We start from the raw sequence: 19,264 nt of genomic DNA, 5'->3' as shown, positions 1-19,264 counted from the left end.
CAATCATTTAAAAAGCAAAGAAAATGGGAAGTAAAAACCTGTCACACACATTACCAGTATCATAAATTGAAATCGACAGACCTTCCTATTTCCTTAGTTAATAATGCAACTCATGCAATTGGCTCTGATGGACCAGAGTTTCGATTTACTTTTTGAATATGATTAGATACATGTATATAGAATACAGAACCAACATCTCCAAATGTAAGTTGTATTTTTTTGAGGAATAAGAAAGAAGAAAAAGCTGTGAACCATCATTTTCTTTTTATTGCGAGCAAATCAGTTTTTGTTTTTAGACATATAGATCGATCATGTCCCATATTCGAAACGTTGGTAGAATAGCTAGTGTTTTGTTTTCGCTTGGAGGAGTCATATTTTACGACAGTTACATCAAAACTCGTTCTCATAATTACCATACCTCCCCCTTGCATGATTTACACGTTTACATTTCAATTTTCAGTTTTAGTCTCATCCGTTACTGTAAACGTGTATATTTTCACGAGTGCTTAATTTCGCGAATCACACACACAAGACTTTTACGGTGTTGTTATTTTCGTGATAGATACACTTTCATACTTTTAATAACTAAGTTTATACATGTACATAATCTTATGCGAGAGGGTAATTTTCGCGATCAAGCGACCGTCGTGTAATTGGCGAGAATTCTCCCCTTGCATAAATTTTCACGTTAACAGTATCACACTTTAGTCCTCATCTTCTTAGAGTCCTAAAAGCGAAAATAACTTTTACCAGCGTCTGGTCCGAGATAGTTTCTAATATCTAAAGCAGTAAATCTGATCTCGATTAAGATTTGTATTACAATAAATGTATCTATAAAGCATGTGTATATCGTAATTTATATTCCATTCAGTATAACGAAGCTATTTGTTAAATGCAACAAAAAAATTACATGATTTTCAAATTAAATGAAAATTAATATACACATGTATATGTATATGTGGTACGTTGTATATTGGTACATGTAGGAATAAATAAATCGCCGCCTCATCGAGGCCATCTGTGAGCAGGCTACGAACAAAATACATGCGTTCAATATTATATTCCATCTGAACTGTTGTCAATAATTTCTTCTGTAATATTGTTACGACACTAGAATTTCCTTACACAGTCCTGTCTGCATTCTAATTACTACTTGACGAGTTTTAGTGATCGGCTGTATTGTATACAGTAGCCACATGATCGAACGACAGTGAACCATAAGCATGCACAAAAATCGTGAATGCAATATCTGTAATTGTGTAAATATCAAATGCAGTTTAATATAACAGACATTCCTGGAAATCGAACATCTACTATGGGAACATATTGCAAGTTTCCCACGCATAGTTTTGTCAGCCATAGAGCCCTATGTATACAGTCAATAACCAGTTTGTGTTATTATGCACAGGGTAAGGTGGTTGTATCGCGGTGTAGGTGTCTTCTTTAATTCCGGCATTCATATTTTCCCTCCTTTTATATCATATTTATCAATGAATCGCCCCATTCCAGTGATTTGTTAACGCGGTTATACTGCGCTAGTTACTTGGCAATAGTCCCTCCGTCCATAACCAGAGACGTTCCGGTCATGCTGTCTCCACCAGGAGAGCATAGAAACATTACGAGATCAGCTATCTACAAAACAACACAATACTTACATTAAAATGGGCTTTGATTACCCCTTTACGTTAAAATATAAAACAACATATTGATGAACATATTACGAACGCAAAATATGGCAGGCTACCAATTATTTTATTACGATAGAACTGTACCTGGCAGAGCAAAATAATGGCGGAAGATCATCTATGAGGATAATTGTTTTAGAACTATCTAGGGCTAATAAGCATACAGCCCACTGTGTTACAGAAACATAACAGTGATGCTTTCTTTGCAGAAATACAATGATAAACCATGTGTGCACAAATATGCTGAAATAATATCGAAGAGTAAACGTTTATTATCTAAGTGCATAAAAATTCATCTCCCTTGAGAGTAGATATTGGTTGTTACTTTGTGAGCAAAACCCACTTTGTTTTCTCTGAACTATATGACGTAAGATTTCTCTATGACTATATGACGTAAAACTCATGAAAATATGACGTAACAACAAATGTCTATCCACAAGGGCAGATAATTCTTTAATTTGCCAATAAATAATATCATCATGCTAACACATACTCACCTGGGAAACCTGGACTGGTTTTCCTGTTGGTTGAGAATCACAAAACAGACGCTTCTGGAACGATAATATTTTACCCTGTAAACTACTGGGAACTTGATAGATCAGGCATAAATTTGGTAGCAACCAAAATGATACTAACCGCTTCCAGGATTTTTATCAGAATACTTTAAACCGATGATATCATTATCACTTAATTCAGGTAATAGATTGAAATGATATGTATTTTGAAAATACCTTGGCGTCTTCTATGGAAATGTTTTGTTGCTTGGCAACGGATTCCACTTGTGCCTGTACGACTGGAATAAAAGTGCGAAAATAAAACAGAATCATGGGCAAAATGACATCAACATATTATACATATCCTATCAACAAGGTATTAAACTTCGCGGAAATTAATTAGTTTTCACTCGAACGGTAGAAGATGTTTTTGAATAAAGATGGAAAATGGTGCCTCCTTCGTAAAGTAAATTCCAAAGAACTATATTTGGATCAAAACCTTATCATTATATCATGGTGGTGGTCACATTTTACAACATCAGTGTCAAAGAATGTAGGTCTGTCAAGTCGACAACGATATATGAACCCAGATGTAAAATTTTGGCTAGTTAACAGCAGATTGACAACAAACATCTTACACGAGGGTTGGATATCCCTATCAACTTGTAAGATAAGTTTTCTCTTGTGCTGTGTAGCCAGTCAAACGTTGCAATGAGTTTTAACTGATTTTTTTTTCTTTTTATACAAAGATGGATGATCTCGTATGATGCGAGTGTACTTACATGGCGTATCAACCCAGCCAGGACAAATAGCGTTACATGTGATACCGTGAGGGGCTACTTCTAGTGCTACTGCCTGGACTCAGCAAAACAAGAAAATAAATAATTGTACAATGTTGAGCATTATCAACAAAGCATAATTACTGTGAAAGTACATATTTTAGTAGTAATGAAAACGTGGTACAAACATATTTGCAAATACATAAATTTGAGTTCTAGGGCTTTAGTCTATATTTTGTAATTACGCTTTTATAATTAATTTTTGTTTGTTTTCATACAAATCCAACTTTCTGATTGGCAGATGCTTTTTCTTCATATACAAAAATGTACTGTGAAGAAAAATAATCCGAGAATGGCGCGAAAACCCGACCTTATCATGACGTCACAATAGAGACGTCGATGATGCGTATTAATTCAGAAAAAATATATTCCATTGGAAATTCAATGGAATCGTAAGTTTAAAGTGTTTTATGTTATTAAGTAGTCTGAAAAATTAATCTTAAGCATTAATGTAACTATTGTTAACTTGTTATGAAATTAATTTGTTTGCAAATTTTTGTGAGAATCCGCTACGCGTATTCACACAGTTTGTAAACAAAATTGCTTTCATACCCCGATGAAATTAAAAAATAGTGACATCAATGCTTAATTACAATTATTCGAGAACTATATAAATTCGCGTTAAAGCTCTCAAGCGAAATCATGCGATAACGTGTATCTCACAGAACTACAGCGGTTTAAAGTACGACTTTATATTGTATGAACTATAAATACTGGTGTAGTGGATGTTGTCTAGTTGCGCCCAATAATTTCTATTTTTGTACTACTTACCTTAGTCATGCCGACCAGTCCGTGTTTGGTAGAACAGTACGGGGACTTGTTAGCGGACGCTACTAGCCCCATCCTAGACGATACGTTAATCAGCCGGCCCCATCCTGATGTCATCAATGTAAAAATCAATTACATAACTCTCACTTCTATGACGTCTTGATTTGATCGTTTGGTTTATTTACTACTAACAGTTAGGGTCATTTAAGGACGACCTCCCATGTATGCAATGTGTTGTACGAATGTTTGTATGTTATGGGAGGCTGCAGTACATTTGTGTTGTGTCTCTTCAATATTTTATTACTATTGGTAATTATTAATAAAATATTTCTTTACGTGAATTATGTAGCATCTTAGATCTTCGCATAAATAAATGCTGTTAAAAAGACGTCCAAAATCAGTATAAATTCAGTGACCTATTTTGGTTCCAGGAGAGCAAAATTATAACAAAGTATTGAAGGCAAATAAATATTTCAAAAATCAAAACAAAAATGTGGTTCTTTGGTGTCTCTGGAGGTATGCCTTTTTGACATAACACATTGTACATGTTGTAAAATAGACAATTGATCTATGTATCGCAAAGAGACACAACACGAAATTACCGAAACCTCCCAAACCATAAAGACATTCACACACGCAGCGCAATACATACGGGGAAGACGGCCTTTAAATTAAAAGGACGTTAAAACCAATTAGCATACCGACCAAATGTCCCACTCACCTTTCGACAATGAAAAGTAAGCTAGACTACAACAAAATGTATTGTTAAAGGGAGATAAATCTGCCTCGCTTGTACAGGCGGTTTACGCTTCTATTTAACAGACTAAGGCCGTTTTCGTTTATTCGGACAACTGTTTCGACCGTTTGTTGCAGTCATTATTTTGGGTATAAATCCTGACGGACCTGCAGTTTTTGATACATGCATATGACGGTTTTTTCAAGGCTCGTCTGAAAACGATATAAAATGAGCAAATCCGTATTTAATTCATAAACGAACAACTAGGTCCAACCAGTCAAACCGCATAATCGAAAACGGCCTCAGTAAACGGTTCGATAGGAATGGAATTCCCCATATGTATTTTTATGTAATTGAATAACATTAAATTAAAATGATCTAAAATGAGTCCGTGATTCTATATTGGACTTCAAATATAAATGAATTTATAAAGGACAATGGACTAAAGTTTAAAAATGATTCCAAACGTGTGTTTACTAGTCTGATGACGAAGTTTGGCAAATGAGGGATTCTTTTATATAAGACCAACAAACTAAATATTTCCCATAGATCACAGTATTAAAGCTTTGGAATGTATTATTACTAAAACAGTTTATTAGTTTCCTCATTATAGTTTGTTAGTTAGTTATTATGTTCTATAACTGAAGTCAAGGTTTTTATATAACTCTAAATAGAAAAAGAAAGATGGGGTTCTTCACCACAAACTTCCACCAAGGTAGCCATCTTGAAATAAGACCTGCATTTTACACTGAAAAATCTTGAAATTATAATGTTTTTACATATTTCTAAAAAACTCATATTTAGGATCTAAATTTTAATCTGGATTTCCATAATCACCTGTAAGAAAATATTTCTGTTAACTTTTGAAATTCACAATTACCCAGCCAACCAGTGGCTCGGACAAAGATTTATCCTGGGCTTAATGCACAGAGCCAATTACGAAGGTCTATTTTTCATTCAGTTGGTTGTTCCCTATAAATATTTTGCACATTTTAAACATTTAACAAAAAAAAAAAGAAAAAAAAAGGAACGGAGTTTGTTGATTTCACTCTTCCTTTTGTAAGACTAGTCGCAGCTATCGGTACAGACAAAGGCGATAATTAGAAAGTTTTACTAGGCCTATATCAAGAAATTAATGGTCACAAAGGTTACCACATTTGCCCTAGGTCGGTTGGCAATAAGAATTGGACGGTTTCTATTTTCTAAGCTGATTCAGACGAGATTTTTGGCGAATTGGAACAGATTTGGGAGTTTTTCTTCAAACTACTCATATAAACCTATTGCAGAACCAAGACACTTACCTTTCCTCTTCATGTTGGGAACAAAATGGCTGATGAGATAAAATGGCGCCGTCAGGTTGATAGCGACCACCTCATTCCACTTGGCCAAGGTACAGTGTTCTACAGGGGTGACGTGCTGCATACCTATAATACGTCAGTGATGGCTGGTGTTATTACATTGAATCGTTTCGTCGGCCATTATGTACAGTCAACTAATTTTCAATCCGACTTCATTTCGCGTTTTTATGCCTAACGACATATTTTATTTCACGATTTACATCTAAGTTCTATTATGCTTGTACATGTAAATAAATCACACGCTAAAATAACACAGTGTTCGGTATGAGACCGACTGGTCAATGTTCTACGTCCAGTTCAAAATAATAAAATGCGTTTTTGGTGTAAAACTACCAGATACAGCTGGCATGTTTTCTAGTTTTCTTTAAACATCAGTATTCCGTGATTCAGCCAATAAAAAGTAACATTATACATTGTGGCGTTACTGTAACTAACTTAATTTCGTGTGTGTTTACATTTCGCGTATATAACGAGCGACGAGATACCGCGAAAATGAAAAATATCAAAGAGGTATCAACAATAGGTTTAGTAGAACAATAAGACATTAAATCTGATGTTAGCCATGGAGACGTGAAATGAAGTCGACGTAAAAATAAGTTGGGTAACAGTATTGTTGGCGTTATGAGCTTGAAACTGAAGTTGAAAGCCAATGAGAATGTTTCTATCTACAAGCCAATGAAAATGCTTCTATCAACAAACCGATGAGAATTCCTTTTACCACAAGTCAAAGAAAATGCTTTCTAACATGATACCTACAAGACAATGCTTTTATCAAAAAGTCAATGAAAATGTTTTAACTACAAAAAAATGAAAGTGCTCTTAACTGCAAGTTAATGGAAATGCTTCTAACTACATGTTAATGGAAATGTTTTCAACAACAAATTAACAAGTTCGTTAAATGTTTTAATTACAAGTTCATTAAAATGTTTTAATTACAAGTTAATGAAAATGTTTTGACTACAAGTTCATGAAAATGTTTTTAATTACAAGGTAATGGAAATGCTTTTAATCACAAGTTAATGGAAATGTTTTTAACTACAAAACAATGAAATATTTCTAACCACAAACAATGAAAATTCTTCTACTATCTACATGGAAATTAACTGATTTTTACTATAAGCAAATTAAGTGCTTCAAAGCAAATTAACTGCTTCTTAATGTAAGCAAGACTTAATTATTCAAAGTAAAATTTAGACTAACGCTGGAATCTGCAGAATGTGTTATTACAATTTACTCGTTAACTATCGTCGGAAACTCACGAATCACTGCTCTATGATATCTATAACGGTGGCTCTACTCGTTGGTTTCCGATGATGTTCGTTAACAAGACATGTTGCTTTACTTGCGTGTATATAACAACAACAAAAACATCCTTTGTCGCCATGATATCAGTTATATACCTGCGTTATTAACCAGTATGTCGACGCCCTCCGGACATAAAGTGTCCACTTCTTTACAAAGATTGACCAGTCCATCCTCTGTCTTCAGGTCGGACCGGACGTAATGCACACTTTGGACCGCCGAACTATACAAAATAAAAAGACATACAAAATCCCGTCGAAATAACTTTATTCCCTGCGATACCTGATCATATGTTGTCGCACACATAACCTTCAATTTTGCTATGCCGACATACATTTATTCCAGGGGTGGATATTACGACAGTGATAGTAACCCCTGGAGTAAAGGTGGTCCTGGAAACTCTGTCTAAACAGTACGTACCTCTTTACTTGGTCTATGGCCTCAGATGCTTCCTCTATTGACCTTGAACCACACATGATCACGTTACAGCCATTCTGTGCCAAAGCTGTGGCTATACCAAGCCCCATCCCACTGGTTGAACCCGTTACCAAGGCAGTTTTGGTTTCCATGGTGAGTAAACTCTATTAGGAAAACGAGGATCCGATAGTAGATATGTGGATATCCATATGAAAAACAGTTGCGTTTACATTAAGAAATATTTTCATTGATAAGTCTTGTAAAAGCAAACAAATGTAACGGAAACGGGCGACAATTTTACGCTATCAGTATGTATATCTAGACACCGTTTGGATGTCATGCTTGTGTCTGTTTTTATGTTGTGTTTCAGTTGGCTAGCGCTTTGCAGGAATCTTCACCAATGCGATCGTAGTTCGTTGCATTTGCCATTTTTCGAGATTGACTACATGGAATGATGCGTACAGGACACCATAGACTTACAGATCTAGTGACTTACATTATCATGTCCTCCATATTGATTATTCAAAGTTGAGATCTGGCGTCTCAATTTCATGTCATTCACTAACAAAAGTTAATCCAATTCTGAAAGGTGCTTTGTAATAATTACGTTACCCGAATTACCAATACTGTTACCTGCACTGAAAATTACAAACCTGAAAGGAAAAATGAGGTAAACATATACTCACATTACACACTAACTGTTCGAATAATCGTCGTGGTGTAACTCTTATCTATAGTGACCTGTTATCGTGTGTATGCACATAGAGGTACCTACTTTACGTGACAATGTCTTAATAAGAAGTTATAAGACCGTTGAAATACGTGTATAATGATGACTTAGCGATCCAACAGCCCAAGTTAGATATTGAATTGTATTAGTCACTGTACTATGTGTATGGTTAAGATGTCCCGAAATATTACCACATGCCCTCCACATTTGGGTTAGTGAGTTCGAATCCCATGTGGGGCACTTGCTAGGTACTGACCGTGGGTCAGTGGTTTTTTCTCCGGAAACTCCGGCTTTCCTCCACCAACAAAACCTGGCAAGTCTTTACATGGCCTTGGCTGTTAATAGCATGTTAAACTTATAAAACTCCAAACCCTAGTGTATAATTACTCACCTATATTTTACTACTATCGGTACTAACCCACACATGTCCAAGATTATCTTCATTTAGTTCACACAAACTGAGATTACGTAACAAAAAAATAAGTAAAGAAAAGTTGCCAAATTATACCATAAGACTTCCCAGTTGAATTTTTCCTACTTTTTTTTTTTGAATTATACAAATATCCAACTAGTGGCTGATTACGGCCATCTCGTGTTGTTGTGTTGTCGCCTTGTCGTGTTGTCGCCTTGTCGAGTTGTCGCGGTCTCAAACTGCGACAACCCGAGATTTAACAGTTAAAATGTCGACTAGTCGCGTTTTCGAACCGCGACAAGTCGACAAGACGACAAGACGACAAGTCGACAAGACGACAAGTCGACATTTCAAACACGCTAACTAGCGCGTACAGAATATCGTGTTGTCGCGGTAAAATGTCGACTTGTCGTGTTGTCGAGTTGTCGACTTGTCGTGTTGTCGCCTTGTCGTGTTGTCGCCTTGTCGTGTTGTCGACTTGTCGTGTTGTCGAGTTGTCGACTTGTCGCCTTCCTGTACACATGCGCAAACAATGGATAACACTCGCCATATTGGATTGCTAATGAAAATAATTGTGTGCATGTGTTTGTACCTCGATGAAGAAATTTGATAGCAATTTCTTTACCGAGAGTTGTCAAAGTATTTTTCTCTGAACTATGAATTTCAATAATTTGTTTATTATATGATAATCGTGTAATAATGGTCTGGTCACGCCCACGCCGTCTGATTAGTACGCAGTAATCGTCATCTGTTAATTTTAAGGTCACTTGAACCGCTAAGGCCTAATAGTTCGAAGGCCCGTTCATCCGAAAATTAGAAAATATTGCAATTTTATGGTGGCATATTTCTGCCATCGATATGCCGACTTACGACTTAATAATGTCGACATTGTTAAGGCATTAAGTTGAAATCATATCGGAATATGTCGACATAAACAGAAGAATATGTCGACTTACCACATGTACATGCCCACATAATGAATCCAAGATATTTATGTAGACAGTCGGTAACTCGGCGATTAATGTGTTTATGCTCGGGTGTGACACCGACTTGTCAGTTATTGATGTCGACATCTAAACTAAAAGATGTCGACATCTGGTCTTGAAAGAAGAAATCAAAGGCCACCCTTTCATAGAGCACTGTGTATATGCAGCAAAAGCCATACAGCAGAGATCGACGTTGATTTTGTTAATTCAAGTTTTTATTCATTTGATTTCAAAAAAAAAAAAAAAAAAATGTGATCCTGCACATCCCGGCCATAAAACTGTAGCCTGCGTGTACGTACAACGAATTATTAATATATATAACCGTGGGTTGAAAATTCGTTTCAAAGCTGTGTGTGTGTTTTGTTGATTGGCATTCGTACCAAGTCCATGTAGTACATACCGTACTATACTATATTAAAAGAATGAATGAAAATAAAAATTAAAAAAAAAAAAAAAATATTTTTAATGTTGTATTTTTTTGTGAATCCCGAAAAAAAAACAGTTACGTAATTTAAAAGCCATAAAGGTCACAGTACAGGTACACAATACACGTTGGGAAACCAGCTTTACTTGTTACTGTAGCTTGGCCTACATAAATATTTACATCCCTCGATCAGAGATTTAAATGTAAATCTCTGCCTCGATACACTTATATAAAGGCACAACGAATTTTTGTTACGGTCTTAATGGTCAGATTCAAACTTTGGGCTAAAAATCCTCCAGGGACGCGGTTTTAAACTCCCAACTTGCGATACATCTGCATCTATTTTTCGTAGTAAAAACATGCGCGTTCTTTGTAGTCAAACGTAGTAAAAAAAGTCACGTGCTTATACCTCATTCATGCCATTGGCCGGAATATACAATTGTATTATGGGTAACTAGTGATCACGTGATTTTGTGTTTACTTCCAAATATGGAGATAGTTTGCTTGCCATTTCTTCGGAGAAATTGATTTATTTGAAAATATTTAGACTCCAAAATATTATTAATATTGCATGCTTATCATTTGACTTGCACATATGCACTGTTTTACTATAAATAATGAACTGAAATGAGTTGTAAAACTGCCATTTTCACGTTTTGTAAATAAATGATATAATACGAATTGACCAATTCAATAGGTCTAACCGTCTAAACTAGGATCAGCGAAGATCGGCTACTCCCGGCTAAATTCGTAGAATTCTAAATTTATATTTATATATATTATTACCTGCTTTAGGGCTCAGAACATATACATATAACACAGAGAAAATAAGGCCAATGTATGTATAAATACCAGGTCAGAGAAATCACTCTATTTGGAAGTAAACACACACTCATGTGATCACTAGTTACCCACCAATACAATTCCATATTTATTTCGGCCAATGGCATGAATGAGGTATAATCACGTGACTTGTTTTACTACGTTTTACTACAAAGAACGCGTGTTTTGTACAATTTTGGGAAAATCCTCCGCGGATCGTGGTTTCATTTCCACCATTTGAAATTGTTAGCAATACTATCATATCATAGTTTATTTTCCATATTATTTCCAAACAAATAGTTATAAGCTTCCGCATAGCCCACTTAGCTTTTTGGGAATCTAATACATATGTACACATATACTAAGAAACACGGGCTTATGTGCTTACATGGCAGGTCTCAAAGCCCTCTACCAATATTGTGAATTTCATGGCCCTGGGGTCTCGGAATTTTCCCCAGGGGATAGGGTCTTTACCATAGTTTATATAGGAGACATATTTATTTGTTTGTTTAAAAGCAAAACATTATTCATAACTGTGCATATCGGAATTCAGGTGACTGTTAGACATTCTCAACTCTCATCCATTTGTAAAAAATTCAAATTTTAACAAACTTCTTCTCCACAACACGGTTTTTCTCATTTTACAGCAAGTACAAAAACAACAACAATAAAATTACAATCATGAATATTTTGTATTGATATTATTTTTTTTGGCAAATTTTCAGCAAAACAAACATGTTTCAAATTAAATTAATACACATATTTGATTAATATATTTGATCTGCATTCATTATTGAATTTAAAAAAAAACTAAAAAAAACCCAACTTTATAACATAGCAAAGGTACATGGTTTGTCATTTTAATCAAGGGAGATAAATCCGATTTGAAGGATTTTCCACAAAGTGGAAAAGTTAAAGCCGCATAATCCGTATCTTTCAGGGTCCGTAAATCAACAAAAGAAAATTAGGGTACATATATTATAAAAAGTTATCAACTTTCCCCTAATTAAACACCCAAAAAGACCCGAGTTCAAAAGAAATAATGATTAAAAATTCGATATCCAGAGTGTTTGAATAATTCACTTTCCATGCATTATTCAACCAAACTTTAGACTGGTACATTTCCTGGTCAACATCAATTATAATTTCAACACAAATATATTAGATGATGTTTCAAGTAATTGTCGAGTATATATACATGAACTTTGACATCTGCCATGGCACAACATGTAATCTTCAATTTATCAATGTTTCACAATCAAAGTCTACTCTAAGCCTTCTGTTTCAAATGGTGGAAATGAAACCACGATCCGCGGGGGATTTTCCCAATAATGGCACAAAACACGCGTTCTTTGTAGTCAAACGTAGTAAAACAAGTCACGTGATTATACCTCATTTATGCCATTGGCCGAAATAAATATGGAATTGTATTAGTGGGTAACTAGTGGTCACATGAGTGTGTGTTTACTTCCAAATAGAGTGATTTCTCTGACCTGGTATTTATACATAATTAGGCCTTTTGAAGAAGATCTTATTTTCTCTGTGTTATATGTACATGTATATGTTCTGAAACCTAAAGCAGGTAATAATATATATAAATATAAATTTAGAATTCTACGAATTTAGCCGGGAGTAGCCGATCTTCGCTGATCCTAGATTAGACGGTTAGACCTATTGAATTGGTCAATTCGCATTATATCATTTATTTACAAAACGTGAAAATGACAGTTTTATAACTCATTTCAGATCATTATTTATAGTAAAATAATACATATGTGCAAGTCAAAATGATATGCATGCAATATTAATAACATTTTGGAGTCTAAATATTTTCAAATAAATAAATTTCTCCGAAGAAATGGCAAGCAAACTATCGCCATATTTGGAAGTAAACACAGAATCACGTGATCACTAGTTACCCATAATACAATTGTATATTCCGGCCAATGGCATGAATGAGGTATAAGCACGTGACATTTTTTACTACGTTTTTACTACAAAAAATAGATGCAGATATATCCCGAGTTTGGAGCTAAAACCGCGTCCCGCGGGAGGATTTCTAGCCCAAAGGTTGAATCTGGTCATTAAGACCGTAACAAAAATTCGTTGTGCCTTTATATCAGTGTATCGAGGGATGTTAATATGTAACAGGAGAGGAGAAAATGTAGCGGCCAGACCGGGATTCGAACCCGGGACCCTCCGAATACTAGCCGAGTGCTCTACCGACTGAGCTACCTGGTCACCGATGATCGACCCAGTCCAATCCCGCTACACTCCTCCCTCCTTTCTCGAAGTCTTCGCCCTCGAAGACACACGAGACCCTTCCAAACACCACCACCGTGGGTTATTTAGTTGGGCGCCAATTCTGTAACAGGAGAGGAGAAAATGTAGCGGCCAGACCGGGATTCGAACCCGGGACCCTCCGAATACTAGCCGAGTGCTCTACCGACTGAGCTACCTGGTCACCGATGATCGACCCAGTCCAATCCCGCTACAAATATTTATGTATATATATGGACAGGGCAAGCTAACAAGTAAAGCTGGTTTCCAAATGGGTATTGCGTATCTGTACTGTGACCTTTTTGGCTTTTAAATTACGTAACTGGTATTTTTTGTGATTCAAAAAAATGAAATCTTGAAAAAATAATTGTAATATAGTATAGTACAGTATGTACCACATGGACTTAGTACGAATGCTAATCCACAAAGCACACACACAGCTTTTAAAACGAATTTTCAACCCACGGTTATATATATTAATAAATGATTATGGCCAAGAGGATGGAAATTCGTTGTACAAAGCAGAGTCCTTTTGCACTCTAACTTCCTCAGCTCGGACTAACAGCTACAATGTGTACGTACACGCAGGCTACAGCTGCATGGCCGGGATATGCAGGATCACAATTTTTAATTTTGTAATCAAATATATAAAAACTTTTCTGAATTAACAAAATCAACGTCGAACTCTAATGTATGGCGCCTTGCTGCATATACACAGTGCCCTATGAAAGGATGGCCTTTGAATTCCACTTTCATGAACAGATGTCGACAGCATAAACACGATTAATCGCCGAGTTACCGACTTTCTACATAATTATCTTGGAATCATTATGTGGGCAGGTTCATGTGGTAAGTCGACATATTCTTCTGTTTATGTCGACATCTTCCGATATGATGTCGACTTAATGCCTTAATTATGTCGACATCATTAAGTCGTAAGTCGGCAACTCGATGGCAGAAATATGCCACCAATATGGTCTATGGTACAAGCACTGACTTCAGTTTTCTATATTCAAAGATAGTGGCTATTTCATGTGATTTGCGCATGAGTAACAGGAAGGCGACAAGTCGACAACTCGACAACACGACAAGTCGACAACACGACAACTCGACAACACGACAAGTCGACAACTCGACAACACGACAAGTCGACATTTTACCGCGACAACACGATATTCTGTACGCGCTAATTAGCGTGTTTGAAATGTCGACTTGTCGTGTTGTCGACTTGTCGTCTTGTCGTGTTGTCGACTCGTCGCGGTTCGAAAACGCGACTAGTCTGTTAAATCTCGGGTTGTCACAGATTGAGACCGCGACAACTCGACAAGGCGACAACACGACAAGGCGACAACACAACAACACGAGATGGCCGTAATCAGCCACCATAAAACTACACTACATGTATAGTCTATGCAAAAAAAAAAAAAAAAAAACGCCCGTAATTTACAAGGGTATCGCCGAATTCGTTTCGTCTCATATTATGCACATTTGAAAAAAAAGTTAGCATTTAATTGGTTCTCAGTCACTCTTTTAATGTAACAAGGGAGGCAACTCGAACATAATATTAACGCGATTTTTTTTTATGGGGAGAAAACTCTGTAAGACTTAACTGTATTTTATGACTAGGGACTTGTGCAGTGACGGCAATAAGTGGAAATTAATGTATTTTCTTAATATTCAAAAAGGCATTATCGTCTCAGAATTATTGTTCCATAATACTCGGGGTAAGAATGAACATCTGTGATATTTCATATAACTTTTATCCTGCAACTGCCGCTCATACTGGCGGATAGCTACTGCGGATAAACTTGTGCTTTATCCGTCAATACGAAATGCTTTTTCGTCAATACGATCACGTGAATTTGTTCCACATCTGATGGAACCTTTTCTAACTTGACCCCTAACTTGAACATTCCGGTGAAAGAAACGTCATTCAGTCCCGCTAAAAAGTAACATCACATTCACCAGAATGACGTCATTTTTACGATATCGAAATATTGGCTCACGGCAAAGGTAGTAATTCTTTGATGGGTAAATATTGTTTTTTTAGTATTTCCATATTGTTTCAGTGATATTACACACTGAACAGAATTACTGGTACCTGGGTACTGTTTGCGAAGGAGCTTATATAATTCTCACGGTAGTAAAAAGGAGTACATATGCTCATACATCTTAGTGAATGAATCTTTTCCTGTGCATCAAAGAATCGTCTATCTTCGAGCAAAACCAAGTAAAAAATCGACAATTTGCTTTCGTTTTGAATGTCATAAATATGGTTGCATGATAAACAGTTTACATGGTTAGTATCTTACAATAAAGGTTTATTTCGGTGTTCGGCATGGATAGCTGATCATGAGATGACTCTCGGCTTTCCTAAGTCTCGCACCAAAATAACCACAGATCTAGTACAAAACTTCCTCACAAATAAAATATTATTACAAATATAAGTTTTATGTTATATGTTATGACTCTTAGGAGAATATGTAAGACTCGAGGTATCAGTAAAAGGTTACACGGTAAAATAGACTTAGTCAATAATAGAGTTACTTCCCTTCATTTTACTCCCGTCATTCTGACGCAATGAAAAGAATGACAAAGTGAAATAAAGGGAGATAACTCTGATATATATCACAATGGCCATCGGGGACTCTAACGATCGTTATTTGTAAAGCTACCCCAGAAATGAAGAATTAGTAAAGAAATAATGTCGCAATGTGTCAGAAGCGATTGTTCAAGTATATAGAATCAAGATAACACTTGGCCATAGGCAAGACTATACCAATCGTCACTGCAATATCGAGATTCTGTGATACGTATCAGGCGAGAAGGTTAATTAGGATTGTTGTGGTGTCAGGGAAAAACCCACCTGTATACCAGATGTGTCATCTGACGTCATCCCGTGACCTTTGTATGACCTCTACATCGTCAATCTGCAATGTACATCCAGATCAACCATGGTCACCTTCCAGGCCGGGGTAAAACTTCTGCTGTTCTTACTAAGTCTGATAGAGTCAGCAGTCCGATGGCTGGTTACAATAAACATCTACATGACCGGTTATTCGTGTGCCCAGACATTGGCGATATACAATATACTTTATATACATGTACAAACAAACCTGTCTATACCGACCACTCAAAAAAAGGTAATCAAAGTCAAGTGGCCTTATATGCACAGGTCGCATTGCATTGATATCGTCAATAGGGGTCCAAAGAGAGCATTCATATACTCTATGGCATAATGCAGAATACCAGGGAAACCCCTTCAATCTAATATTAGCAAATGTTTAAAGAACCAAACGGCTGTGCTGTATGCTAAAATATGCGGATATGTCTTTAAGAAAGAAAGATTTTATCGAAACATTGGTTTAACGTCCTATTAACAGTCGGGATCATTTAAGGACGGTGCTAGGTTTAAATGGTGGAGGAAAGCCTGAGTACCCGAAGAAAAACAACGACCTACGGTTAGAACCTGGCAGCTGCCCCACATGGGATTCGAACTCGCGACCCAGAGGGACATCCCGTGTTTTATTCGGTGTTTTGTTGATTAATATACGAGTTGATTATCTCGAACACTAGGATAACTCGAACTATTACCATACTATATTCCCAGCCATCTTCGACTTAACGAGACTTGACTGTACTTGAGTAAAATGTCCTTTAATTAAAATTAGAACTTCTATGTCGCTCATAGAAGTTCTAATTTTAATTAGATTGAGGTTGCTGTGAGCTGTGATGTAAGGTAGCCGGATCTATATGTGATACTCTTCATCTAAGATACCAATCGCAACACGTTTGAGATTTTTTTTTAATATATCAATGTTATATTTCAGAAGATTCCCGGAAATTTCTGAGACATGTTGAGATTGCTCAGATACATTGTATATCATGTCGAATCATGTTGTATTTTTACCATTTTATTATACCTGTAACAGGAGAAGAGAAAATGTAGCGGCCAGACCGGGATTCGAACACCGACCCGCTCCTTTTACATACCTATCAAACCTGTATATATATGGTCTATGGACACTCTGTTGGGTCCAAACCTATTATATATAAACCTGTTATATAACTGTAACTAATTCTCGGATCCCTGTGATATACACCACACATCGCTATATGTTTTATATAACTGTAACTAATTCTCGGATCCCTGTGATATACACCACACATCGCTATATGTTTTATATAACTGTAACTATTTCTCGTATCCCTGTGGTATATACCACACATCTCTATATGTTTTATATAACTGTATTTAATTCTCGTATCCCTGTGGTATATACCACACATCGCTATATATTTTATTTAACTGTAACTATTTCTCGGACCCCTGTGATATACACCACACACTCGATATATGTTTTATATAACTGTAGCTAATTCTTAAACCCCTGTGGTATAGACCACACATCTCTATATATTTTATTTAACTGTAACTATTTCTCGGACCTCTATGGTATACACCACACATCGCTATATGTTTGATATAACTGTTATTATTTCTCGGGCCCCTGTGATATATATTACACATGGCTATATATTTTATTTAACTGTAACTAATTCTCGTATCCCTGTGGTATATACCACACATCGCTATATGTTTTATATAACTGTAACTATTTCTCGGACCTCTATGGTATATTCCACACATCGCTGTATGTTTTATTTAACTGTAACTATTTTTCGGACCCCTGTGATATACATGTTTTAAATATGTCTGTATAGGACGTTTAGATAAATGACATCAGTCGCTGTTCTTAACAAACTGTTACTATAAATGCATGCACATCTGCTATATATGTAAAGGATTGTGTGAAAATGAATGAATTACCTACATAGTGACTCACAGCTTTCTGGCAGACACACAGGATTGTCTATAGTTATCTATAACATAGAACTTCAGAGCACTGTTCTCAGCACATCCTCCAGATCTCTTCTAAGATTCAATTTTTATATATTATTTCATACTTTGTGTCCACAACTCTAATGCATTTCCTTTGAAGGGATGTGGACAGAAGTTTTGTTATTTTATTTATGAATAAATAACAAGAGAATAAAATAAAGTTTCTGGTCACAGTCGTTTGGCTCTATAGATATTTTTCTCTGAATATGTTTGGTACTGTATCGTATTACATACCTGTGTAGGTAGGCCTATTGAGAAAAAAATATCTATAGAGTCAAATACCTGAACAGAAATCGTAGGATTGGTACGTAACATGACGTTTGACGGGCTTGGTGATCAATTAATTGTAAGTTCTTACAATATTACTCGAGCTAAAACATAAGGAGAAAAAAACCACTTTGACATTATTAACAATATACATGTACAATACTATTGTTTATCTTTATTTTTTTGTAACTTGTTAAATGCTTTTGTGGAATTCCGTGTCATTCAAGTCATTCAAATCGATGCATACACAGGCAATATTTCTTCGTGAATTTCACGTGAACCGGGGTAAAAAAGATTTCACGTGAAAATTTTCAATTGAATTTCGCGTTAAATTCACGAGAACGTGAAAGACGTGATTTTTTCATGTGAATTCCATGTGAACATTTTCAAGTCAATTTCACGTGAAAGGAAATATTCACGTGAAAAACACCGGCTCATGTCATGAAATCAAAATCGCGCCGCGCAAAACTTGTTAGGGATTATCTCCCCTTTGGCATCTCTAGCGTTTTTGGCCATTGGTCATGATTATGTAGATCAAAGTGAAAAAAAATCGATGAACAATATCATCTATATCTACATTACTACATTATGTACATGTTTTTTTCACTCATAGGCTTGCTGAGCTCCATATAACAATATATTCTAAAATCAAACAATTTAAAAAAAAAACGCTTTTATTTTATCAATACCCTGCAGCGGTTAGTTGGATCGATGCGTGAAGCGCTCACCTATGCCCGGAGAGGTGTACTATAAATATTTCGTCATGGCTCACTTATTTTGTCCTTTACCAAGATATCAATACAATATATACCTTTGGCATTCTTCAAATAGCTACTCCAAA

At 35.9% G+C, this 19,264-nt stretch overlaps 1 protein-coding gene across 2 annotated transcripts; it reads right to left on the bottom strand.

Moving 5' to 3' along the window:
* Positions 1 to 245: 245 nt before the first annotated feature.
* Positions 246 to 19,258, bottom strand: LOC138307673 (D-beta-hydroxybutyrate dehydrogenase-like). 2 transcript variants are annotated; one of them, XM_069248493.1, is made up of 9 exons: positions 19,235 to 19,258; positions 7,603 to 7,763; positions 7,281 to 7,405; positions 5,824 to 5,946; positions 3,790 to 3,893; positions 2,962 to 3,034; positions 2,417 to 2,478; positions 2,183 to 2,236; positions 246 to 1,632 (listed from the first exon to the last, which is right to left on the bottom strand). In XM_069248493.1, exons 1-9 carry the CDS (start codon positions 19,241 to 19,243, stop codon positions 1,540 to 1,542), a joined length of 804 nt encoding a protein of 267 aa, XP_069104594.1. In that variant the 5' UTR covers positions 19,244 to 19,258; the 3' UTR covers positions 246 to 1,539. The 2 variants fall into 2 exon arrangements, with proteins under 2 accessions (XP_069104594.1, XP_069104595.1); XM_069248494.1 differs by lacking the exon at positions 19,235 to 19,258 and adding an exon at positions 8,286 to 8,304.
* Between the last annotated feature and the right edge of the window lie 6 nt (positions 19,259 to 19,264).

Source organism: Argopecten irradians, chromosome 14, assembly GCF_041381155.1.
Source record: "Argopecten irradians isolate NY chromosome 14, Ai_NY, whole genome shotgun sequence".
In the NCBI taxonomy this organism is placed as follows: domain Eukaryota; kingdom Metazoa; phylum Mollusca; class Bivalvia; order Pectinida; family Pectinidae; genus Argopecten; species Argopecten irradians.
The sequence above is the reverse complement of the archived record's forward strand: the minus strand, read 5'-3'. Positions and strand labels throughout refer to the sequence as shown.